Source organism: Lacerta agilis, chromosome 11 (assembly GCF_009819535.1).
Source record: "Lacerta agilis isolate rLacAgi1 chromosome 11, rLacAgi1.pri, whole genome shotgun sequence".
NCBI lineage: Eukaryota > Metazoa > Chordata > Lepidosauria > Squamata > Lacertidae > Lacerta > Lacerta agilis.
Genome location: NC_046322.1, coordinates 55470279 through 55496097, shown reverse-complemented (window position 1 = coordinate 55496097; position 25819 = coordinate 55470279). Strand labels below are relative to the sequence as shown.

The 25819-nt window shown below is 40.4% G+C and overlaps 1 protein-coding gene across 3 annotated transcripts; it reads right to left on the bottom strand.

Annotated features, from left to right (window-relative positions):
• Positions 1-649: 649 nt before the first annotated feature.
• Positions 650-25819, bottom strand: KIF27 (kinesin family member 27). 3 transcript variants are annotated; one of them, XM_033163874.1, is made up of 18 exons: positions 25687-25819; positions 24494-24892; positions 22165-22365; positions 19975-20957; positions 18522-18665; positions 17495-17695; positions 15807-15982; positions 15011-15135; positions 13912-14067; positions 12647-12852; positions 10656-10853; positions 9641-9748; positions 8095-8271; positions 6447-6662; positions 4368-4574; positions 2795-2993; positions 1799-1957; positions 650-1140 (listed from the first exon to the last, which is right to left on the bottom strand). In XM_033163874.1, exons 2-18 carry the CDS (start codon positions 24789-24791, stop codon positions 704-706), a joined length of 4191 nt encoding a protein of 1396 aa, XP_033019765.1. In that variant the 5' UTR covers positions 24792-24892; positions 25687-25819; the 3' UTR covers positions 650-703. The 3 variants fall into 3 exon arrangements, with proteins under 3 accessions (XP_033019765.1, XP_033019767.1, XP_033019766.1); XM_033163876.1 differs by having other exon boundaries at positions 1799-1954; XM_033163875.1 differs by having other exon boundaries at positions 18522-18662.

Genomic DNA, 25819 nt, shown 5'->3' with positions numbered 1-25819 from the left:
CTTAAGAAACATTGTAGTCGTGTTTTGTTTTTAAAGGACATTCACAACCCAAGGCTTTGGTCAGTCACAAGTGCTTTGTCAAACTTCAGCATAAGTATGCTTGGACTGGAAACCAAGTATTGCTGATGTATCTATGAAGACCTTTATTACAATGGGCTGGTTCACACCAGATTTCTTTTTTCCATGTGAGTGCTCCAGGTTGTCACCACCATGTTCATATGGACAAATAATGTGTAAAAATAACCAATCATACAATCAGCAGCATTTAACCTAATGTAATCCCCCCACAGCTATACAATAAGACTGTAACTGTGATTGCTTTTATACATTGTTTGTCTTCATAAATATGCACTCAAGAACAATCATGATAACTCATGCAGCTGAAAATGTATTTTGTGAACCAGCCCTAAGATTCTTTGTGGTATAGAAGAATGCATTTATGAAGATGTGGAATAAAAACCCATCAGTTACTCTAAAGGAGGAATCAGTACAAATAAAATTAATTCTTTAAGGACAAAAGGTCTTTTGGTTTCAACCCCTGATATAATCACTGTGCTATTAAGGCCTCACATTTCTATGGGGCACAATAAATGATCTGCAGTGTGAGACACGCAATGAGAAATAACTCAAATATCGTAGCTGCCTGAAATAAACTGGAAATAAAGGGAACTGTGTAATTGCCTTCAAAATATTACAAGGATAATTATATATTATAGTCAGATTTTCTAGGCATTTCAGCAGAATCAGCAGGAACAGAATTTATACCAACTGCAAGGCCAGAACGCCTTGATGAAAGCTCAGAAGCAGGGATATAGCGCAATTCTTTGCGAAGAAGTTTTACTGGGGTTACTCCTTGAAGCTGTGTCATAGTCTCTCTTGCCTGAGAAGGACAACACACTTGTGGATGAGATTTTGCAGGCTGGTGTACTTTTCCTGCTTGCTCTTTGTGGCTGTTGGGTGTGTTGGGTCCCAGTTCTGCAGCTTCGTCTTCAAATTTGTATGAATTCTGTTGTGCTCCTAAATCACCCATTGGGGAGTTTATCTCTTTTAATTTTCCTGTTGGTGTGGATGTCCGATTGAATTCTTCTGACAAGGTAATTACTTCTTCTCGATTCAGTATCCCATCACTGGAACAATTACCTAAAAAGAAATATTTTTAAAAATGCAGTTGGCTTAGATGCTTTGAGGGAACTAATATGGTTTGTTCTGTTTTGTAATGTTATGAATCTAACTTGGTTCAACTGTTTGCTGTTATTGTAGTATCCCCTGAGGGTGTTAATTAATAAATGAAAAAAACGGCTAGCTAAAAAAATAAAAAGAGTACAATATACTGAGATCCCTAGTTACCTTGTTGGAAAACAGAAGGGCTTGATGCATACATGGAAGGAAGTGTAGTTTAGCAGAGGCTCCTGCTGGAAGAAATGGCTGGGAAATAATTTTTGCCCATTCCCCCTGCAGCCCCCAACACCACCTCTCAAGCTGTTGCAGAAGGCAGCAAATAGCAGAAAAATCAGGGAGCATGGGGGAAATCAATGAAAATTGTCTTCCCTCATCTCCATTTCTGAGTAGGAACTTAATGACACAAGTCTGCAAAAGTTAAAGGGGTAAAATGTTTATTTATATGAAAGCTATTAAGAAAATTAAAGAGACCTGAAATCTAAAATATCCTCTATACTGATAATGTTAAAATAAATCCATGTTCATTGTGATTAATAGGAGTTTTGCTACCAAGCTGAGTAAGAGTTACATTGCAGCTATGTACTGTATGTTTTAGAATTACAATACTTCGAATATTTACTTTGTGTCAGAGGATAGTGTATTGATTCTGCAACCAGTTCCTTTAATTTCTTCTTTAATTCACGGCTAGTTTTCTTATAGAAGAACAAGTCTCTTTCCAGTTGTTGGACTTTCGTTTCATACGTCTTAAAAGTTTCTGCAATACTCTCCCCATCTTCTTCTAGAAAGACAGAACTAAGTTTAGATTCAAACTTCATTATAGCACGAACAGAGTTGCAGATAGAGTATACTACATCTCATTTGTAATTTGTCTCAAAGTGTAAATGTTAAGTGCTATAGTATGTTTAAAGGTATAAATCTAGGAATCATGCTCTAGTAGAAGTGCAGCAGAAAGATAGGTATTGTTCTTATAAATGAAAACAGAGATTAGCGTTGGGGGGAGGGAAAGAGATGGGGGAAAGAAAAACCAATTGAGGCTGTAAGGATGAGAGAGAGAGAGAGAGAGAGAGAATTATAATCATAATAAACTACTAATACTTCAACTCAAAGGGAGATGATCATTAACAAGTTTAAGAGGTGACTTATTTGAGTAGTGGGGGGGCAATATTAAGCAAATCTGAACATTTGTATTCTTGTAGAATAGGGATAGGGAACCCAGATAGGTTTAACTTTCAATACTTCTAGTTACCATTAAGTTTTGCCTCATAAAACAAAATCCAATGCCTGGTGGGTCAAGCATTGTCTGGCTGACTAAATCTGGGTAGGAATTTGTGGGGATGAGAATAAGATTCTTGGACTTTATATCCTTGTACAGGCAGCAAGAGAGTGAAGTGATAATAGAATACTTGAAGTGAAATTTGTAATTTTGTACGGAAGTAAAATATACAAATATTACATGTCATATGAACATTTCTGATGGAATTACACTTTTAGTAGTGACTAGATATAATTTCAAAATTAGGAACAGTAGAAGAATCCTGCTGGATCAGACTGACATCCTGCTTCCCACAATCATCATTAACCAGATGTTACTTCAGAGTTCTCAAAGCCAAAATACCTTTGCAATGAAGCAATATTAATTGCATCTTTTGCTCATGTTCTTTCTGTTGGAGGGTCAGGCGCCTGTCACACTGAAGCATGAGATGCTCAAGTGCTGATTCAAGTTCTCTTACTATGTTCTCTTTTTCTGTTACCCTCATTCCCATTTCTTCTGCCTGGAGTTGCAATCTGCGTTCAGTCTCACGGAGACCAACAACCTAAAAGAGAAACAGCCTTTCTTTTTTCCAAATCAAAGCATGCCTGGCCATGGAAATCAGGTAACCACACTTCAAAAAAATAATGAAATATGGAGGTCATATTTGTAATGAGTCAAAGTATGAAAAAATAGGATGGAAAGCCAATACATTACATCTTTCACCATTTATATAGTCTCACTAATAAGATATTCTGAGTCCCATAGTTGAGTTGAAATTCAGTTGAATCATCCAATCCAAATGTCCCAGGAAACATATATCATTTATTAACTCCATCATAGATTCCACAACTGTCAAACTTCCAAAAAGAAAAACAAACAGAAACAAAACATACTGGGCTTTATCTATGGCTATGCTACTGTACATGTTTTTATCAAGAGGACAATATCCAATTGGTGATTCTCAGAGTGGACCTGCTTAAGTTAATAGATTTAAATGTGTGTACTCTGAGTATGACACAATGGATATCACTCACAGTTTGCAAGGTAATCTTTTATGATGGCGTGGGGAACCTTTTCTTCTCTCAAGGACTACATTACCTTTAAAGCCCTAAACGGCCTCAGCCCAGTATACCTGAAGGAGCATCTCCACCCCCATCATTCTGCCCGGACACTGAGGTCCAGTGCTGAGGGCCTTCTGGTGGTTCCCTCACTGTGAGAAGCAAAGCTACAGGGAACCAGGCAGAGGGCCTTCTCGGTAGTGGCACCCGTCCTGTGGAACACCCTCCCACCAGATGTCAAAGAGAAAAACAACTACAGACTTTTAGAAGACATCTGAAGGCAGCCCTGTTTAGGGAAGCTTTTAATGTTTAATAGATTGTTGTATTTTAACATTCTGTTGGAAGCCGCCCAGAGTGGCTGGGGAAACCCAGCCAGGTGGGTGGGGTATAAATAAATTATTATTATTATTATTATTATTATTATTATTATTATTATTATTATTATTATATGTTAGGGGCCACAGCCGGTGGTGGGTAGGGTCAGAGTTCACAGTGGCCTTTCTTTTTTCTGACATCCCTATCTCTCACCCTCGCTCACAGTGGGCTGCCAGGACATGGCAACATCACTCTTGCCTGAGCTTTTACCTGATCGCTTGCAGAGGTCTTCCCCTCTTTCCCCTTCCACCCTCAATTGTTTTCCTCACTACCACACTTTTCTTCTTCTGGGGTTCCTACCACCAGCCCATGAAAAGAGAGCAAGGGCTGCACGTCCCCACCCATGCTTCATAATGTACAGTGTGTATGAAATACACCCTATTCAGAATTAAATACCTTCACAACTATCACTAATTAGCATAAGAAAGTTCTCCATGAAGCCATTTTATGCCAACAGAAAGAACGTTCAGAATTTTCTGTTATAAATTGTTCAAACAACAAACCTTATTAAAATACTTTAAAAGAATTGCTCTCAGCTCTGTAGCAGACAAGGAAACCAACTTTCCCATCACATTGGCCTCACTCTGTGTGAGAATTTGAGAGGAGGCTCTGATGGAGTCCCGATGGTTCTGGATACTTTCATTCTTGTAAGCAATGGCAGCTTCTAAGGTTTCAATCCCTTCTTCAAGCTGAAATAAAACATGTTCCTCCTGGCAAGAGAGCAGAGATTATGAAATCATTACGATTCACAGCAGAAGGCTACTGGAAAAGTTTTGAAATATAATATTATTAAAATCTGTCAATGTTCAAAATACATTGCAAACAACATGCATATGACCATGTTCTCTAAATGTTATATAGAAGATTTTGCTAATTTTTTAAAAAGCAAAAAAACGTAATGTTTAACATGGAAAAATACAGTATATAGTTTAAATTAAGCTGTGTGAAGGAATCCCCAGTTCTTTGGCTCAGTTTAAAAATTTTACTTATTATTCTGGGTGCAGGCAGCTGGGGAAGAAAAGTTCAATTAATTACCAGTAGTCCATTTTGCCACATGTGTGAGTGCCCCATGCAAGACTGTGTCCAAGTCACAATGATTACGCTGAAATCCACAGAGTAACTGCATTTTCTTCCAGCATGCACACCCTCTAATGCTAGGGAAATATGCCCCTGTGCCCTGATTGGCTAAAGGAAAATATACCCTTCTACATCCAGATCTTGATCTGTTGTTGTTCAGTCGTTCAGTCGTGTCCGACTCTTCGTGACCCCATGGACCAGAGCATGCCAGGCACTCCTGTCTTCCACTGCCTCCTGCAGTTTGGTCAGACTCATGTTGGTAGCTTCGAGAACACTGTCCAACCATCTCATCCTCTGTCGTCCCCTTCTCCTTGTGCCCTCCATCTTTCCCAACATCAGGGTCTTTTCCAGGGAGTTTTCTCTTCTCATGAGGTGGCCAACGTATCAGAGCCTCAGCTTCAGGATCTGTCCTTCCAGTGAGCACTCAGGTCTGATTTCCTTAAGAATGGATAGGTTTGATCTGCTTGCAGTCCATGGGACTCTCAAGAGTCTCCTCCAGCACCATAATTCAAAAGCATCCATTCTTCGGCGATCAGCCTTCTTTATGGTCCAGCTCTCACTTCCGTACATGACTACTGGGAAAACCATAGCTTGATCTAGTGGCCTTCAATCAGATGAAGGATCATGTATTACAACAGCCACGTGTGCCTGATGCAGCTTGCTTTAATGGCTGTGATTAGAGTGAGGCAAGCTAGCTTTGTTATTTTGTTCTGTACTTTAATTCCCATAAGTGTATTTACATGGTTAGCCTTTCTTAAGTGCCTTTTATTGGTAAAGTGTTCTTATTCTGTTGTTTGTAACCTCAATAAAATATTTCATTTATTCTTTGTGTGGCTTCTTGAAGTAAGCCCAGCTCTGAATCTGGTATATGGCTGCTTGGTCATACGCTACTGGACTTGGGGCTCAAAAGACAATGGTCATAACTGTTGGGATTCACAAAGACAAGAGCCAAACGATGCCAGAAACAACTTGGGCTTCCCCTGCCTCGACATTTGGGGACTTTAGAGGTGGCGGCGATACTATTGGATAGGGTTGCTTTCCCCTGGGATATTTTGCAATATAATGAAAAATCCTTCACATGATTGTCAGCATGGAATAAGATTTCTCTTTACTGCTAACCTGTGGTCAAAAGCCCCCAAATTATTTGCATGTTTGCAGCACTAGGAAAATCAGCCCAGAGATAATAGTAACAGTAATAGTGGTAGTAGTATCCATTCCTCATGTAGGTTCACTTCAGTGTCAGACTTCTAAAATTGTGCTATTAAAGTACATCCTGGTGCTCTGAATGCTTCCTGAGAATTAAGTCTCATTGAGTTGAATGACCTTACTGCAATGTATGTATGCACTGAATTCAGTGTTACTTAGATTTGTATCTTCACAATTATTTTTTAAACTGTGTTCTATTTTAGTATCTCCAAATACTAGCTCTTTAGCTACCATTAATATAAAAGAGGCATTCTGATTGGTTGATAATTGTGCTTAACTGAATGGAAAAGTTTACTTACTTCTGGTGACAACACTCGGCCATTCTTCAGTTTCTCATCCACGCTATTCCTTCTGTTCAACAGCTGATCCCTTTCCTTTTGTAGAACCTGGATCTCTCCCATAATCTTTTCTTGCTCATCAGTGCTGCTGCTCTGAAGCTGCTTATTTTTGTCACACAACTCCTGATTCAGCATACTCAGACGAGTCGATAATCTTAAACTGTCTTTATTGAGGGCCTATAAAGCCACAATTGAAAACAAAATATATTTTAGGATAACCCCTCCCCAAAATAGAACATAATAGCCACTTTATTAGAGAGTGTTTGATTACAAAACAATACAATGAATATGGTATATATTGTGCCTATGGAAACTATGCACTTGCAGAAGTTTTAGCAACTAACAGACAAATCCTTCCAAAGTTTACTGAGAGTATAGGGTTGGAGCCAGAGCTAATGGAATGTAACAGGGCTGGCTTCCCAAGGTCAGGGGACTGTGCTGGATGGGGCTGAGGGAGCGATCCCAACGAGCTGAGCTCCTGCTTGTGAAAGCGGCCTCTGCTCCATTTTCAGAGATCTTCCTTCCTTTCAACTTGTGTTGCAGCACTCCCTAATTAGAAGGGTCCTGAGTTGCAGCATCTTTGCAATACATTTGAGTTACATTAAGGGTCTCTTAGAAAGCCACCACCTACTGAAAGGAGAGCACACCAGGGAAGGGAGGGAGGAAAACAGGCAGGCAGGCTTCCTCAGCTGGCTGTCCCGTGACAGATCCAGGGGAAAACTTCTGCAGGCCTCTCTTTTCATTGCAAATAAAAAGAGGCGTGCATAATAAATAGAGAGAGATGTGTGTGCATTGGTAAAGAAATACCTGCACACCTGCCCAGTTTGGAGAAAAAAATGGTAATGGAGGGTGTGTATATACTAAGCACATGCATCCCCATCAAAGAGTGCCCACTAGTGTGCATGTGTGGTTTAGGAATTAGGCAGAAATGCCCTTGCACGAATGCACACATTGAAAACCGGATGCGAGCTAGCCATAATGTGAGATCTCACCCTGTATGGGTGTAGACCAAATTTACAAAAAAAGGGGGAGAGTTATGTATATCTTGCCTGAACCTCAACCTCTTCACCATAGCAGCAGAGTGCTAACTGCTTTCACTAACACCATGTAGGGGAATAGCAGGGTGCTGCCGAGGGAAGAGGGGCTGGAGTCTGGGACAGTGATTTGTGGGGAACTGTACTAGCCAGGAGGCAAGAGCTGGAGGCAGGGGAAGCTTCAGAGCTATAGGGTGGAGCACAGAATAGGTCAGAAGAAGAGGAGCAAAAAAGCCTGGCCAGGCAAGTCAAGTGGGCACTTCACCATTGTCTCCTGCACTACTGTCTCCCAGAACCAGGAGATAATTCAAATGGGAAGAGCAAAAGCAACTTCCACACAGTCTCAGACTGCACGCATGGATCCTTTTGGGGAAAGATATATAAACTGATGGAGGGGAAGTGGCCTCTTGTCGCTGCAACTGCTCCATAGAGTGCAAGACTGGTGTGCGTGAGCCATAGAAATGACTGTCAGTGGTCAGCTTTGACAATAAAGAGCTAACTATCTGCCATGTGCATTCGTTTTGCTGGGGAGCTTCAATTAGACAGCAGCAAGCATTATTACAAAAATAAGGCACCTGGCTGGATCTCAGTTTTTTAATTTCCAAATGGCTCTTCTCTTGTGTCAGCATTTCTTTCTTGGAAATGATAACTTCTCTTCTCTTTAAATCTTCCTCCAAATTTTTTAACTCTTGCCGCTGATGCAAAACTTTCTCTAGCTCTTCATCCAGCCATTTCTTCTTCTCTTCTAATATCTGTATCAAGGCAAGAAGGAAAACAGAGGACTCTTGTATATGTTCATAAAGATCTTCTCAGGTACATGGTCTTCAGCAAAGTCACTTTCCCCACATTAAAAAAAAAACAGCACAATCTCAGATTTCTTGGACAAGACCTAATATTGACACGTCTAGAAGGGGTGGAACGAAGACCAGACAGTTGTTAGGTTTCAGTTGACTAAGTAGTGAACTGCCATTTAGATATTTAATTTAATGAAATAAACCGATAATCAATCAACTCTACACATTGGAAAACCTCAGTAAAAGGACAGTTTCATATGAAACTTTTGTATACAGACCAAATTACAAAAACCCCAAAACACTCAGTTGGATCCAGACTTACAGTAGGGACGTTATGACCTTATGGAGGCTCTTGCTAGAGCAGCAGGAGTGGCAACCATAAAAGGCACCCTGTACTATATCCCTACCCTTTTCTGTTGGAAAGGTATATATGGATGACTCTGTGTTAACAGAGGAGGGCAGCAGAGAACATTGACGCACATTACTTTGTAAACATGCCCACCTATACGTCCACACAGCACAAATAGCACCTTTAGTGTTCAACAACATTTTTGTGTGAAGGAATGCAGCTTTGCAAAGTGTTATATATATATATAAACCCTCTGCAAAAAAGAACCCTGTGTATTTCAAGCCCTACATGTCAACACAGTCTCCATCTGTGTGGCTTGCAGGGTAGTGTATATGTTAAGAATTGCATCTCAAGCTTTTTAGTAATTGCTTCATCAACCAGAGGGTTTTAATGGTACAGTTAAAAATCGGTTAATTAAGCACACCAAATAACTGCAACACTGTAATATCTTGTTGTTGTTGTTTTCAATTATAGAAGCATTTTTTCCCTTGTGAATTGCTATTTTAAAAACTTAAGTTAACAAGTTGCAGCCCTTGAGCTTTACAGTAAGGTAAAGGTAAAGGGACCCCTGACCGTTAAGTCCAGTCGTGGACGACTCTGGGGTTGCACGCTCATCTCGCTCTATAGGCCGAGGGAGCCGCCGTTTGTCCGCAGACAGCTTCCGGGTCATGTGGCCAGCATAACTAAGCCGCTTCTGGCGAACCAGAGCAGTGCACGGAAACACCATTTACCTTCCTGCCTGGAGTGGTACCTATTTATCTACTTGCACTTTGACGTGCTTTTGAACTGCTAGGTTGGCAAGAGCTGGGACCCAGCAACGGCAGCTCATCCCATCGCAGGGATTCGAACCGCCAACCTTCTGATCGGCAAACCCTAGGCCACAGAGTTTTACAGTAGATCCTAGTAAAGGAAGATGCTTCTGCCACAAAGATCAGTCAGTAGCATTTCAACTTGCCCACTTTACAAAATATTGCATACCTGCAGTTGCTGAGTGGTTTCAGATGAGTTTTTTCTCTTAAATGCAGCAATTTCTTCATCTTTTAGTTTTAGAATCTTTTCCTGCTGCTCTGTCTTTTTTTGGAGCTCCTGTAAGTAAAAGAGAATCCTTTTCACACGTTAGCTCAGTTTTTGAAAGGAAAACTAAAGTTTAGTTGTTATTATATATATATTTATTTATTAAATTTATATCCTGCTCTTCCTCTCAAAGGAGCCCAGGGCGGAAATCACACAAGCAATAAAACAATTAAAACGTCCAAAAACAATTCCAGTACAGATGCAGCTTGGAAAAGAAAAAAGCTGGTTTAAAGAGGAAGGTCTTTAGTGGGTGCCAAAAAGACAACAGAGTTGGTACCTGTTTAATATTCAACAAAACAGAAGGTCAACATCCTATATTGTGTGGAACAGACCTCCTAATAAGATGGTATTTGCAGGAAACTCTCTCCTGCAGAGTGCAGTGGTTGACTGGGGATATAAGGGATTGGGACTACTCTTTAGGTATCCTGGTCCCAACCTGTACAGGACGTTCCACACCAGAACCAGCCCCTTGAACCTAGCCTGGTAGTTAATGTCTGTTATTTTAGTAACAGAAAGTATTTGTTACAGCACTGGAAGTTCTAACATATGAGACTTAAAGCAAACTGATTGGTTACAAGTATTTCAAAATATAAATATCAGGAAAAGATGCGTCAGAATCTTCAGATTTCTTTGGATGCAGTAATCTTTACAAAGAACTCTGTAAGGCAGGTTTTTATTACTTCATACCCAGGGCGGGTGGGTGGTGATCCTGAGAGACAGCAATTTGCCTAGGTCACCTAGTGCATTCAGAGCCGTTGTGAAATTTGAACCAGGGATAACCTGGTTTACAAATGACACAAAAAGCATCTTAGTACTGCATGATGTTCTACAGGGAAAGTGCCAAAGATGTGTCTCATAGAAGGCTATGAAACTGGTATTACAGAGTTTTATTAGGACATACAGAAATGAAATCTCTTGCCTTTATCTGCAGTTGGCCCTGCTGAATTTCTGCCTCCAAGCTTTTCTTTTTTCCACTCTCCTCTTGCAATCTTTTCTGAAGCTGGGCTTGTTGATTTTTCATGTGACTGACATTCTGCTCCAGTTCAGTTACACGTTTCTCATTCTGGGTGGACAGCGATGCCAGTTTCTTAGTGTCTTGCTGTTTTCTTTGCAAGTCCTAATGCAACATAGCCAGTTTAGTCCATATTGTTGTACTGTATGGTACTATTATTGTGTTGTTTAAAATTGTAAAGTGGACCACTTTAATTTGTTTAACTATGCAGCTTTTGTTAAGCCTCCTTGCAGTTGTTTTTTTAAGTAGAAAGGCAAGCTGTACGAAATATATTTTACTTTAAAGAAAAATAGGTAGGCAGAACATAAACCAAGTCTTGCCATGGGTCTTTGCCTAGAAGCAGAATATATTAACACTGCATATTCACGAAAGTAGTCTATTGCCTGGGAAATCACTTGTGAATAGTTAATATTGCAATTGCTAGTTTTATATGGCACATACACCTGGGCTATACAAGAAGAATTACCTGGCTAATAAAACAAAATGCACAATAGATGGGAATGTGCTGCAAGTCTGAAAGAGAATTGTGGGTAGTACCAATACAGGAAGTGGAATGCATAGGTCAGGGGTCTGCAACCTTTAAGACAAAAAGAGCCACTTGGACCCGTTTCCGAAGAGAGAAAAAAACTGGGAGCCGCAAAACCATTGCGGCCCACAAAAATACCGGTATAAACACCCAGAAGCTCATAGCACAATTTAGACAGGTAATGAAGAGCAGGTAATGAAGGCAAAATGACAAAATATCACGAAACGCTCCCCCCCCCCCAGCCAAACAACAAGCACTGTATTAAAGGAACCGTCCGAACGCCTGACGCTGCAGGGGCAAATCTAGAAGGGGAAATCCAACCCCCCAGAATACTTCCGCCCCATGAACATGACAAATGCAACCCTAAAAGTTTAGCAAACTTATGCAAAAGCACACAGCATGCACACTGCCCCAATCACTATTGGCCAGCAGAGGGGCTGGGCAAGGCAGCTGAGAGGGGCTGAAGCAGGGGGCTGATCACGTCCCCCCTGCAGGCGTGGGAAAACATTCCTTCAGAATGGATAAAACCCTTCTTTCAGTCCATGGGACTCCCGCTTCTGGGGGGGGGTCGCTGCCCCCTCCTGCCCCCCCCATTGGTACGCCCATGCTCGGGCCCCTTTCGCCACGCTGCTTAAGGGAAGTCTCCTGCGCGCCCCCGAAACAGAGCCCGGGACCGGTCGTCCCCTGAGCTTTTTCCCGCGCCCATCTCATCCCGTTGGGCCGCCCTTAGCTGAACAGCCGGGCTTCCTTTTCCTTCCCAGACTGCCACGTGTCCTGGAGCTGGGCCCTTCCACTTTTTAAAAAGAGGGCTTCCCCCTCGCCCGCCGCTGGCCCAGCCCGCAGCTGCCTCCTTATCTCATCGAGTCGTCGCGCCTCGTCGAATCACAGCAGCCAGCAGCTCCACCAGCAGCAGCCAAACACAAGCACTGGGACAGGTGCCAAGGAGGGAAGCTGCTGCGGTCTGCTGCTGCGCCTGCGCTGGCACAAAACGAGGCACGCATGAGCAGCACAGCCGCCGGCAAGGTAGAGAAGTGGGTGGGCGCAGGCGGGCCAGCAGCGCGGCGCAGCGCCCCCTACATTTCGGTGCTAAACGCACCGGCCCTGCCCAGAGCCGCAGCAAAGGTGCAAAAGAGCCGCATGCGGCTCCGGAGCCGTGGGTTGCAGACCCCCGGCATAGGTGCTACCTAGTAATTCCAAACCAATGACTTCCTGATCAATGGTTCTGTTTCTAAGCCACCATGCTCTACCAACCCTAAACTCTCTATTTGTTTGAGAAAATACTATCATAAAATTGATACAATGGAGTACATAAGATCCTAAGTTAACTTGCCATGTAAGGAATTTGGGAAATTGGTTTCCCAACTACACATACCTGTACTTTTAGCTTTGCTGTATCCATCTTCTTTCTAAATTCTTTTTGTAACCTGGCTTTTTCAGCAATGTCTCGTAGTTCCTTGTTCTCTAGCTCCTGCAGTTGCTTTTGTGTTTCAGCTAAATCCATTTTGGCTTGCTCTGCTTCATGCTCAAGTTGTGTTACTTTCAGTGAATACTGCTTACTTACAGATTGGGCATCATTACCTTAAAAATCCACAAGTTAAAAGCAAAGACATCATTTGTAACTTTTGACAACATAGCAGCTCACTGCTCAAAAGGAACTTCTTCCCCTTTTTAGAAAAACAACCCTATTAATCTCTCTCTCTCTCTCTCTCTCTCTCTCTCTCTGTGTGTGTGTACACATATATATCACCACTCTTTCCTCCAAGTTGAGGTTGTGTCAATCAATCAATCAATCGATTTTATTTCAGCTTTAAGCTTTATTTCAGCTTTAAGCTCATAGAAAAAACAAAGGCAAAAACAAGGGAAATACACACGCACTGTTTGATTTAAAATTGGTAACAATAAAAGACTTATTAAGCATGTAAAATTAGATAAATATTATAAGGAGATTTCTGCTCCTAAACAGCAGCCCATTACGTCTCTTGTATGTAAAAACGGAAGTTAAAAATTTCGCCATTTGTAAATTTACAAACTGATCTGTATCTTGCAATAAAAAAGTAAGTTGGAAATCTGCCGGGTGCCCAGACAATTTGCGAATTAATGGTAACAATAAATTCTTCCGGACAGCACAGTATAAAGGGCATATAAACACTATATGATGAAGTGTTTCATTTGTGGTTGTGTCCTCCCCATCTACCACTTTATTAGGCTGAAATGGACTTACTAACCCATGGACATGGGGCGAGGAGAGGAAGTTCTGTTGCATAAGTGGAACTCCCTGTGCATAGGGATGATTTCCTTGGATAGAGTGCCAAGTTATCAATTCTATACAGTCAAACCTCAGTTCCCAAAGGCCTGTTTTGGAACGTTTTGGCTCCCAAACACCAAAAACGTGGAAGTAAGTGTTCTGGTTTTTGAACATTTTTTGGAAGCCAAACATACGATGCAGCTTCTGCTTGAGTGCAGGAAGCTCCTGCAACCAATCAGAAGCTGTGCCTTGGTTGTCAAACACTTCAAAAGCCGAACAGGCTTACGGAATGGATTACATTCGACAACCGAGGTTTGACTGTAACAGTAATTAAGGTATCATTTTGGACATGTTTCCATTTTTATAAAATGCAACTTGCAAAAGCCAGTTACCTGTTTTCACCAGCTCTTTAATAAGTTCTTCCTTCATTCTAATATTAAGAGCCAGTTCACTCATTTTTTGCTTAGCAGCAATAAGCTTTAGTTCTGAGTTCTTCAATTTCTGCATATTCAGTATTTGACTTTTCTGAATACATTCAATATCAGCACCTTGAAAAGAAAGAATAATCTTTTAAAGAATGTACAGCTAATTTCAGAGCTTAAAGAGATTTTTAGCTATAAATCTGCTTTAGCACCCATGGAGCAAAAGTAGATTACACATTTAGGAAGTAAAATTAATTTATATTTTTGAACAAGAGAGGAGACTCAAAGTAGTCTACAGAGGGTGAACCAACTCAGAATCCAGTCCTCCAGCCACATCCACTTCCCCACACCTGGTACAGACCTTGGTTAACAATTTGTGCAACGTTGGTTAATATGTTTGTGGTAGTATGTTGTGCTAGAACATGGTAAAAGGCATGTCCAATGCCACTCATATTTGAACATAAGCAATCCATGTTGTGAATTAGATACTGCAATCCTTAAATGAAGCGTGGTATAGAAATTTACCCCTTCATGGATCACTGCCTTGTCATGGTGAAGGGGCTTGAATAACTCCAAGGAGCTATGAGCTATGCCGTGCAGGGCCACCCAAGACGGACAGGTCATAGCCAAGAGTTTAGACTAAATGTGATCCACCTAGAGAAGGAACGGGCAAACCACTCCAGTATTTTGCCAAGAATACTCCATGGTCATAAAAAAGGAGAAGCTTTGAGAAGAAAGTGAGAGTTTCCAAGGCATGCTCTGGTTCATGGGGTCATGGAGAGTCGAACACAACTAAGACAACTAAACAACAATAGAAATTTAATAAATAATAATGATGGCAACTTCTATTCCTTTTATGTATTTTTTGCTGAGTTTTGTAAAGATTACAATAGGTTAGCATCCTAGGGCAAATGTCACACTCCCAAATTAATATTACAGATCCTGATCAATGTTTCCACACTACAAGACCAATACTTCTCGTTGGACCCTAATGTCCCTAATAATTATTAGTAGAATGCATGGTACATGAAAATGTTTTTGCATCACAGCATCCATTTCCTTTCCTTACCTGTATCAGTTTCCATCTGTAAAATATTTTCATTTTGTGAAATGGAATTGTGCTGCATCTCTTTTGGTTCATGTGTAGAGCCGGGAGGAGCTTGTTTTCGTGTCCATGTACGATTTAAGGAACGTCTAGAGTAAAATTAAACCACACATTTTAATTGATTAAACCCTACAAATACAGTTTTGAGACCACATGTATGAGGTGTTTTTCTCTGGCAATGCTTCACGTGATTGCCAAATCCATAAGCAGGGAACCAGGCAGAGGGCCTTCTCGGTAGTGGCGCCCACCCTGTGGAATGCCTTCCCACCAGATGTTAAGGAGATGAGTAATTATATAACATTTAGCAAACATCTAAAGGTAGCCCTTTATAGCAAGTGTTTTGTGGTTTAATGTTTTACTATATTTTTTTATATATGCTGCAAGCTGCACAGAGTGGCTGGGGCAACCAAGTCAGATGGGTGGGGTACTACTAAAAATAATTACACTGAATGCTCTGACGTTCCTTTGTAGCCAAGTTGCCTTCTGGTTTGTTCTACTGGTGCAGAGCTAGAATTCCTGCCTTACACCCACCTCAACTTAATGCCCTGTGCTAAAAGACACATATCTAACAGGCTATCCCTATTTATTCAAGTACATCTCTGTTACAACCTGGAGCTACTCCAATGCTAATCACCTGTACATTCAACTTTGCATGAATGCCTAGCATAACACAATTATGCATTTACATTTTGTCCCAGGTTTGTAGTGGGCCAGTATTTGCTACTAAATACACAGGCATAAAACAGGACAAGATGCGTACCTAAATAGGGTTCTCTTTCTGTTCCTGGGATTTCTTTCATCTTCATCACTGTGATCAGAAAAGCAGCAATGAAGAACTTCATCTTGTTCTTCCACATGATCCAATGCTATTTGGCTACGGGTTCGAAATCCAGCCATTACTCTGTTAAGCGAGTATGTTGGAGGGCTTGTGTGTACCTTTAGAGACATTAAAACAAAAGGTTGCCAAAGAACTCAACGTGGGGTATAGGGTTCTCTTCACTTGCCCATTTTAGTCTCAACAAACCTGTAAGATAGGCTTGCCTAAGTGGGTGTGACTATCGCACGTACCCTGTAAGCTTCATGGTTGAATGGGGATCTGAGCCTGGGTCTCCACAGTCCTAATCATACATACTAACCAGATACAGTGGATGCTCGGGTCGCGAACGTGATCCGTGCGGGAGGCACGTTCGCAACCCACAGCGTTCGCAACCCGCAGCGCCATACCACATCTGCGCATGCAGGGGTCGCAATTTGATTTAGCGTTTCTGCACATGCGCGAGTGCCGAAACCCGGAAGTAACCCGTTCCGGTACTTCTGGGTTCGGTGCAGAGTGCAACCCGAAAAAACATAACCCACAGTGTTTGCAGCCTGAGGTATGACTGTATTGGCTTAGGCAGTGGTGGCAATGTTTTAGCAGAACCTCCAGAGCAGTGCAGGATGGGGAGGTGGGGCGTCGTTCCATCTGGCAAGCTATAATGCTTGCGCTGTCAATATGTTCACCATAGTGCAATACTGAATTCCACCCTGTATTTGTTTTGTTACTCTTTGTGAGCCGTCTTGGAGGCCTTTTTTGGTCAAAAGGAAGCATATAAACAGTAACACAATGTAACATAAAACATAACACAGTGATGGCCACCAACTTGGGATTGCTTGAAGAGAGGACCGGATATCCATGGAGAATAAGGCTATCGATAGCTTCTAGCCATGATGGCTATGTTCAGCTTCATCTGTTGGGAGGCTGTATGCCACTGAATACCAGAATACTCTGAATTCTGTTGGGAACTGCAGGTGAGGAGAGTGATATGGCACTCAGGTCCTGCTTATAGGCTTCCTATAGGCATCTGCTGCAAGGATTATGGACTAGACAGGCTCTTCTAATGTTCTTAAAAACCTCCCAGATGAATCAGGAGATCTGCCGTCTTTGCCCTGCCTCTTGAATCTAGTGGGAGGAATTCTGTTCTAAGATGGTTTTATTCAACTAAAGATGAAGCTGCAAACCTGCAAGCTACCAGAAACTTTCCCAATATGGTTGGAGAAGTGGCATTCAAAAAGTCAGATAAACCATTTACTGTGGTGGAGAATGGTCACTTTTGTACAATATATATATATAACAGAAAAAAGACTGTACTTTTCAAACCAACATTTCAAATCATCTTTTGAATGTTTTTAATACCTGTTTTTAACTGTTTATTCGGCAGTTTAATGTTTTATTTTATATTTTTCTAAACTGCTTAGAGGCTTTCTTACAATCAAGCACTACTGTGTTTTCCCGAAAACAAGACACTGTCTTATATTTATTTTTCCACAAGAAGACACACTAGTGATAGGCATGGCTATGCAGCGTACCGATGCGGAGCGGTTAAGAAGATGGGCAGCAACTGACACAATAAAAATAAGACACCCCCTGAAAATAAGCCATAGTGTGTCTAATGTTAAATTTAAAAATACCTTTCGAGAATCCAGCCCCACTGTAGCATTAAAGGATTGCACCAAACGTTTAGTTAGAGGAACACTGTATGGTCTTTTTGAAGATATTACACCAGCTGGTCCATCTCCACAACCACCACTGGAGGCAGAGGCTTTTGTCATTTTCTCTAACTTGTCATTTAGCTGGTCAATTATAAGCTGCTGCTCCACCATTTTATCATTCTTAAAACAAAACAACAAAACAAAACATGTATTTATCAAGCATCTGACAGAATTGCAAAACTAAGTAATTTCTGCCCTCGCTGACCAATACATGAGCCTGAACAGTTCTTGCTACGCTACTGAATTTCTTTCTTTTTTTCTCCCCACAACAACACTGTGAGGTAGATTAGGCTGAGATACTGAATTTCTTTTGTATTCCTTTCTAGTGAATGAATACATCTTGGGAGTTAGTACAATAAATAGAAGTTCTGATTGCTATAATTGGTAATTAAATGTTGTGAGGTGTGGTCAATTTAAGCACTAGAGTTGTTTGCCTATAAGTAAACAGAACTTAAGAGTTGCTATATAACTTAACAAATATATAACAAATATATAATAGCATTAAGAGTTGCTATATAACTTAACAAAACTCAGGCTAAGAATTAAATAGTTGGGATACTGCAATGCTGAGATTCACTCAAGTCAAGTCCACCAAAGCGTTAACAGTATGATGACTGGGAATGTACCGGTAGTATTTAAACTTTTATAATAAATGTAGTTCAGAAACCAAAATACATCATACACACACCCTAAAAAAATCATCTAGAATGATAGTGTGTAATTCTGACACAGCATAACCCAAACTTTGGTTGCAATCCTACACATACTTACATTTTAAAATGAACATGAATATCACTTTTAAGACTTTCAGGTTATGTCCATTGCAGATTATTTCCCTTGGTTTAAGATTATTTCCACTATGTTGGTTTAATAATTTATATAAGATTGACAAGTTTAATATTACTTCATACAGTCTTCACCAATAACCAGCACAATGGAAAGTTACCTGTAGCCTATTTGTCTCTTGGGCCTCCTTCAGCAATTCCATATATTCTTGATTCTCCTTTATCAGCTTCTGTATTTGATCTTGCAATACTTTTATCTCAAGCTCTCTCTCACTAAACACTTCTGCATCGGTTGCAAGAGCCTGCTAGGTAATAAGGGGTTAAAAAGAATACCAAATATATGAAATGGAGGGTCTTGCACAACTTGCACATTGGAACTTGAATGTATTTACTCCTCCATTAGTTAGATATGTTTTATTCTACCACCTGAACAGAAAATGTTAGAAAGCAAAGCTACTATATACATAATTTAAATATAGCCCTTAGTATTTGTTACAATCCAGGACAACAGCAAGTTAAAAGAGGGATGTTATTGGTTATTAATGCTTAGCCTTTGATTACAGTATATCACTTTAAGTCACAGGAAGCAAAAACAAGGGATTGTTTCTACAAAGTAATCAAAACTGGCTCAAACAACAACTATATATATATCTGTGTTTCATATGGGATTTTTTTTTAAAAAAAAATTGGCTGTAGGCACTAGAATGAGAACAGTAAGCTGAAATGGGAAAATGAGTTTCTCTTTACAGGTTTTGTGTCTAGCACTATTATGAAGTGCAGACCAACAAGGTATGTGTGACCTTGCAGAAACAGCTGTTCAAAACTACCAGCATGGGAGTTGCACTTTCACCTTCCCTTGTGTAACACCCCTGCTGAGAATTTTTTGTTTTTCACTCAGCAGCAGGATGCAGAGAGATATAGTCTGCTTCCTTCTGTCACCACAATACATAACAAGGAATCATGCACTAGCCAAGCAGTGATAAGACCATAAATATAAGGCAAATTGGCAACACACAAAGATGCCCCACAGAACCAAACAACTATTAATATTTTAGTTATTTTCAATGAGATTCTGCAATTTTGTCAATGAATTAGGAGCCAATTTGTTATTATTAAGAAAAGTAGAAAACAAATGTAGCACATTGTGTTTTATCAGTGTTCTAAAGCAAATTCTGAATAAGGTAAAGGCAAATTTCTCCCCTTACAAACAGGTATCCCAACATCAATCCATATATATGACATCATTTTGTATGAGATAATTATTTCACCCTTATGTCAGACTCTCCCAATACTTCAGTTTTGCTGTGGTATAAGTATTGTCTATTCAAGCTGCAGAAGAATATAAAAAATAAGGAACTAATATGTAATTCAGCCATGTAAAGCTGATGCAGATTTTTATTCCTCCAAACCTTACAATTCTGCTTAACATATTATCCCAATGAATAAAATCTCTTTTTTGGACATCTAGCAAATTTGATTTTCCCTCCAGAAGAGCAAAGAATGTATGTGCAATTTACAAAGCACCTTGATTAAGAATTGATAATCTTTCCAGTTACAGTGTAGATTTCCTTTTTATGTACTCTCACCACTTGCATTAAATTTACAGTAAAATACCTGATACTTCTTCAGCTCTCTCTTCAGCTGAAGAATTGTGATATGATGTGGTCCTTCTTGGTTACCTCCACTTCCACAGTTTACCTGGGGAATGACTGAAGAAGCCTCTCTCCTGAGTTCCTGAGCCACACATATCCAATCTTGCAATCTTTCCTGTTGACTTTTTGATAGGCTGGCAATATTTTTTAATTCAGCAAGGAACACATAGGCTTCTTCCATGCAATTTCGGTAGTTAAAACTTTCTACCTGAAGCTGGGCAAGCTGCTCTTCAAGAGAGCGGATTTTGTTTCTGTCCCGAAACGAATCCTGTGACCCTTGACTGCCAGGGACCTGTCCACTAATCTGCTGATTTTGCACAGTTTCACGGAGTATCTTGATGGCAAACTCCATTTCATCAATAAGGTCCCAGTCTGGGTTGTAGTTGACAATAGGTTTGTTTCTAATATTTTTGGCTCTGTTGGCATATTTGATGGAATTTAGTGATTCATCAAAATCTGAAGATGATGGGCTAATACAAGTTATCATGACAGTCTTGGCATTGCCTCCTAAGGAGTCCTTAAGAATACGTGTAATTTTTGCATCCCTGTATGGAATATGCGCACTTTTTCTCTTTGGGTCTCCAAGCGCACTTATCACATTTCCCAGAGCCAATAAGCCACTATTGATCTGAATTGATTCTTTGAACCTTTCACCAGTGTTCCCAGTTTTTGTTACTCTTTCAGAGCCGGCAAGATCAACAAAGTGGAACTTGGAAGCAATCAGCTGGCTTGAACTTTGAGGTGACTCTTGTGCAGAATCTGTGTCCTTCTGAATCTGACCAGGTTGTTGTTGTTGACAAATACTGATTGTAAAAACCGCATGAGATCGGCTAGAATGCTCATTCATTTGGGTTGTGCCTGTATGTCGAGCAGCATTTCCCGTTTCTAACAAGCTCATTACTTCATCCACATTTTCAACCTGGCAGTCTTTGGCACCAACAATTACTTTAAAAAATAAATTTAAAAACACATTTTAAAAGAGCAAACCATAAAGAATAGGAAACAAAGCTAACCGCAAAATTTTGACTATTAAAAATTATATTCCTCATACAAGAAGACATTTGGCAAATTAATTATGGCATTAGAAAGTACAGTAAGCAGCTGTTAATTATAAACAACTGCAAGCATTTGAAGAAGTGATATTTGAATGGAGTGTATTCTATGTGTGTCTCCACGCTAGGTATTTAGGGTGAATTGCCCCACTTTGTTCATTTACTTTTTATGGGGCCCTCACACAACACCATCATCAAGTCACTGTCATACTGTATTTCCCTATTATCTAACCTCAAAAAGTCCACCTCTTTTCAGAAGCACAATGTCCACATTCAGTGACTTTTTATACTACTCTTCCAGGTTTTTATAAAGGACAAAGTTTTGACAATGGCAGTGATGTATTGGGAAAGTGAACCTATCACCACACAACACACATTACAACATTTGTTGTGGGCAGCATTTTATGACCCTGGTTTGTTTGTTTAATCTACCTATTGCCAATGCTTTTCCGCCTACATTTTAAAATGTAGTATAGTGTTATAGCACTATAACACAGTGTTTTTCAACCACTGTTCCGAGATGTTGCCTGGTGTGCCGTGGGAAAAATTTGTTTATTTGATTCCTATTCAAAAGAATTACTTTATATATAGTCAATATAGGCACAGAGTTAAATTTTTTAACATTTTCTAATGGTGGTGTGCCTCGTGATTTTTTTCATGAAACAAGTGTGCCTTTGCCCAAAAAAGGTTGAAAAACACTGCTATAACAGTATTCTTATAGTGCTATACCTCTTTAATTTTAAAAATAACAATGTGGTTATTAACAGAGGCCTAGGAAGGGGGTGGTGGGGGTGGAGCGCCCTGTGTGCCCTCACTGAGGGGGGGTGACATTTAGCGTGCTGCCCAGAGGTGACTCCCAAGCCTATCCCGAGCCGCCTGGGTAAGGGGGGGGAGCTGTGTTGCTTTGCTTGCGGCATTCCCCCCTTCCCTCTTCGTTTTGACAACTTGGGGGAGGCTTTGGAGTCGCAGGCTTGCTCCGCTCCTGGCTGCAGGGTGCGCACTTTTGACATCAATAGTTGTATGTTTTAAAAATTCATTTATAACATTACTTACTGCCAAGCAAGCAAGAGCAAAGAGAAAAATTAAGTTTAAATTATTACCTGTATTGCCCTTTTCGTCTTCTCTAATTTGCAGATATTTCATAGAGGTTTCTAGTTCCAAGAGATCTCTGAGTTCCTCTTTGTAGACTTCGATGTAAGAAACCTTCACAGTGAAATCAATATTATGGTTTTCTGAAATAATCTGAAATATTTCCTCAATTGCACGTGGAATGATACCTCTCTCTTCTTCTGCAACTGATGCTAAAATGAAACAATAAAACAGCCTAAGCACCCAGCTAAAATTTGTACATTCAAATGCTAAAGATGTACATTTGGAAATTCCAGAAAGATTCTGAAGGCTTCTTAGCTTTATGAATATGAGTCATTTAATCCTGTCAAGGTCACACAAATACTGTAAATCTTTCCTCTCAGAGATAACAAATAGTTGGTTACAAATTGAAAAAGGTATTTGCCAAATATACTCATCCAAGAGGGGAAAGGATTGGTCGAAGCCTACAGAGCACATTGTGCACATCCTCATGCCCCTCCAAACTGAAAATATCCAACAATGTATAAGACCAAAAAAGAGCCCTCATCGCCCTCAGAGAATGGCCTGAACCAAATATGAAGTCGAGTACTGATGGCTACCTAAAGCCAGTAAACATGATTCAAGAGAGTAAATGCTATCTTCAATTAGATCATTGTAATACCTAGTTTTGATGTGGTGCCCCGCTAGACGAATGCCTCGCTAGATGAAAAACTCGCTAGACGAAGGCATTCGTCTAGCGGAAGGCTGCCCCGCTAGACGAAAAAGTCTATGGGGCTACCTCGCAAGACGAAAAATTTTCGTCTTTTTTTTTCGTTTTGCAGAGCGCGGCTGTCATTGCCGCTCCGCAAGACGAAAAACCCGCTAGACGAAAATTTTCTCATAACGAAATATTTTCGTCTAGCGGGGCACCACTGTATAATCAACCTAAGACCAGGTCACTGGAAACATAAAATAGCTCCTTTCCTATACAATGGAACAGCCTATCTATTGACATCATCAATATTTGAACAGCAGGAATCTGATTTCAGAATTCTGCAAACATACTGAAAGCAATACAATATCCTGCTATTTGAATTGTGGAGTCAAGCCATGTTCTGAACTTTAGCAGGAAGTAAAAAAGAAAGAAGAGAAAAAACACAACGTTTTGTTTTTTAAAAGGCCAGCATTTCTGACTTTGAGTCATGATACAAAAACAAGCAAGACAGCTTAGAGCAATGGTAGAACACGTGTTTTGCATGCAGACGGTTCCTGGCTCAATCCCTGGCATCTCCAGACAGGGCTGGTAAAGAATCCTGTCTGAAACCCAGGAGAGTTGCTACCAGTCAGCATAGACCATACTGAGCAAGACAAACCAATTTTCTCACTCTGTATAAGGCAGCTTTCTATATTCCTAAATTTGCATTCAAGATCAAATTAGTACTATCCAAATCGCCTGCAGATGCGTAGTTAGAAAGTGACTGCAAAATTTATGGCTTAGTTTAACAGAATTTAATCTGACACGATATGATTTTTGCCAATTTCTTCAGCAAATGAATAAATTGCTGAAAAGTACAAAGTGGGTAGTGTTCATTGTTATATCCTCTGGGAGGAAGGGAGAGATATAAATTTAATATATAAATAAATTATGGTACTGCGAATGACACCATAGCACAGAATGACCTGACAATGACACTTCCTTCTGCATCCTTGTGGACACTGACTGGCACAAACACCCTATTAATTTGTGGTTGTTACCTATGGCACAGCTCTCACATCAGTACAACTTGAAATCTTAATATGGAAAGCCACCTATCACAAACACAGTATGTTCCCTAAAATCTAACTGATAATGAATTAATAGATTTTATTTTATTTTATTTTATTTTATTGGGAAGTACTGTACCAAAGTGAATCCCTTACTAAGAAAGCAGTGTTTCATAAATTCTATTTTTAGCTACTTTGAGAGTAATCTAGATTAACCCTCTGTGCTGGATAGCTTCTGTATTCCATGTTTCAGCAGAAAACTAAGATTAGAATAGTTTGATACATTTTAAATACTTTCACTTTGGCTAATTAAGAATACTTTAATATGGCAGCAATTAACATAAATATGCTGTTGGGCAGACCGCTGTACTCTTTGCACTGCAAAACAGAAACAGCACATTTTAGTGAAGAGTTTTGGCTATGTCTTTTTTCAATAGGAAGAGAAGTTAAAAAAAAAATCCCACAACAGATATCAATAGATTATGCAGTTTATGCAGAAGTTTCCTTATTGTCTCTTTACCAATGGTGAGACATAAAATGACACTGCAAGAAAACTATGATTAAATCATCATAAAATATAAGGTTTCAAACACATACCAACATGGCCTCCTCCAATAGTGTAAGTTTTTCCAGAGCCCGTCTGTCCATAGGCAAAAACGGTAGCATTATACCCTTCTATCAAAGATGCCACCAATGGCTTAATACATGTTGTGTACACTTCATCTTGGGTTGAATGTTTTCCAAAAACAAAATCAAAAGTGAAAACACGGTCCTTTCCGATAATAATCTGCTGAGTATTCGGGATTAACCTCACACATACTTGATGGTTGTGAAGCACTTCTTTTGAGAGTAGAGGTCTTATTCTTACTGCTACTTTAACTGGAATCTCTTCCATTGCAGCTTGTGTGTGAAGCAATTCCCGCTTATTTTGCAAACTTCACTTTGAGAGAGTTTCTTTTTATTTCTGTCTTCATTATATTCTCAGTCTTCAGCACTTAACGGGGAACAAAGAGCAACATTTTAGAGATTACTTTTCTCTTACCTGGAGAAGAACTACTCTTACCTATAATGAAAAACTGCTCAGAAAAGTTATGCAGAAGTAGCATCTTCTCTCGTTTTATATCCCAGAATTGCCTGATGCTCTTCAAGATCAATAAAACCAACAAATAGAATTTTGACAGGGGAAACATTTTTCTAAATGCTGTCAACAGCCACGACCTGTTGAACTCCCACCTGTTATGCATATATAATAGCCACTGGAATAAAACATGTGTATATTTGTGGGGGGGCATGCTAGATTTCATCCCATCCAACAGGACTGGGGAGACCCAGAATCACACACGGTTACCATCTCTTGCCTTATTGTTATTTAGTCGTGTCCTACTCTTCCTGACCCCATGGACCAGAGCATGCCAGGGACTCCTGTCTTCCACTGCCTCCTATCCTACCTCTTTTGTGGGGGTGGACTTGTTGGGAGCAATTTGCGGCCCCTCCCAAGTTCATGTAAGAAACATTGTCTATATGTAACCAATAAACAGCGTAATATTAATGGGCAAGGGGACGCAACAGAACCGCGCAAAAAATAAAACACAGTCTGGAAAATATTTTCTTTCACAAGTCGCAGGAGTCTTCCAGAGCCTAAAGATCTTTACAACCCGAACCTATCTAGGCCTGTTTACTCAGAAGTATGACGCCCCTCCCTCCCCAAAGCGGCCAAGAGGGCTCGCTCCCAAGCAAACGCTTAAGATGTTGCTAAATGACCATAAACAAAAGTTGGGATAGTTGCCTCTCTCGCCGTCGGGCTGCAATCCCCGCGCCGCCCGTCAGAGCGAACGGGAGGAGAAAAGCACCAGCCGGTCTTTGCGTACAGGGAAGGATGAACTCGGAAACTCTCAGTCGAGCGAGGCGCGCTTCTCCTCGCCC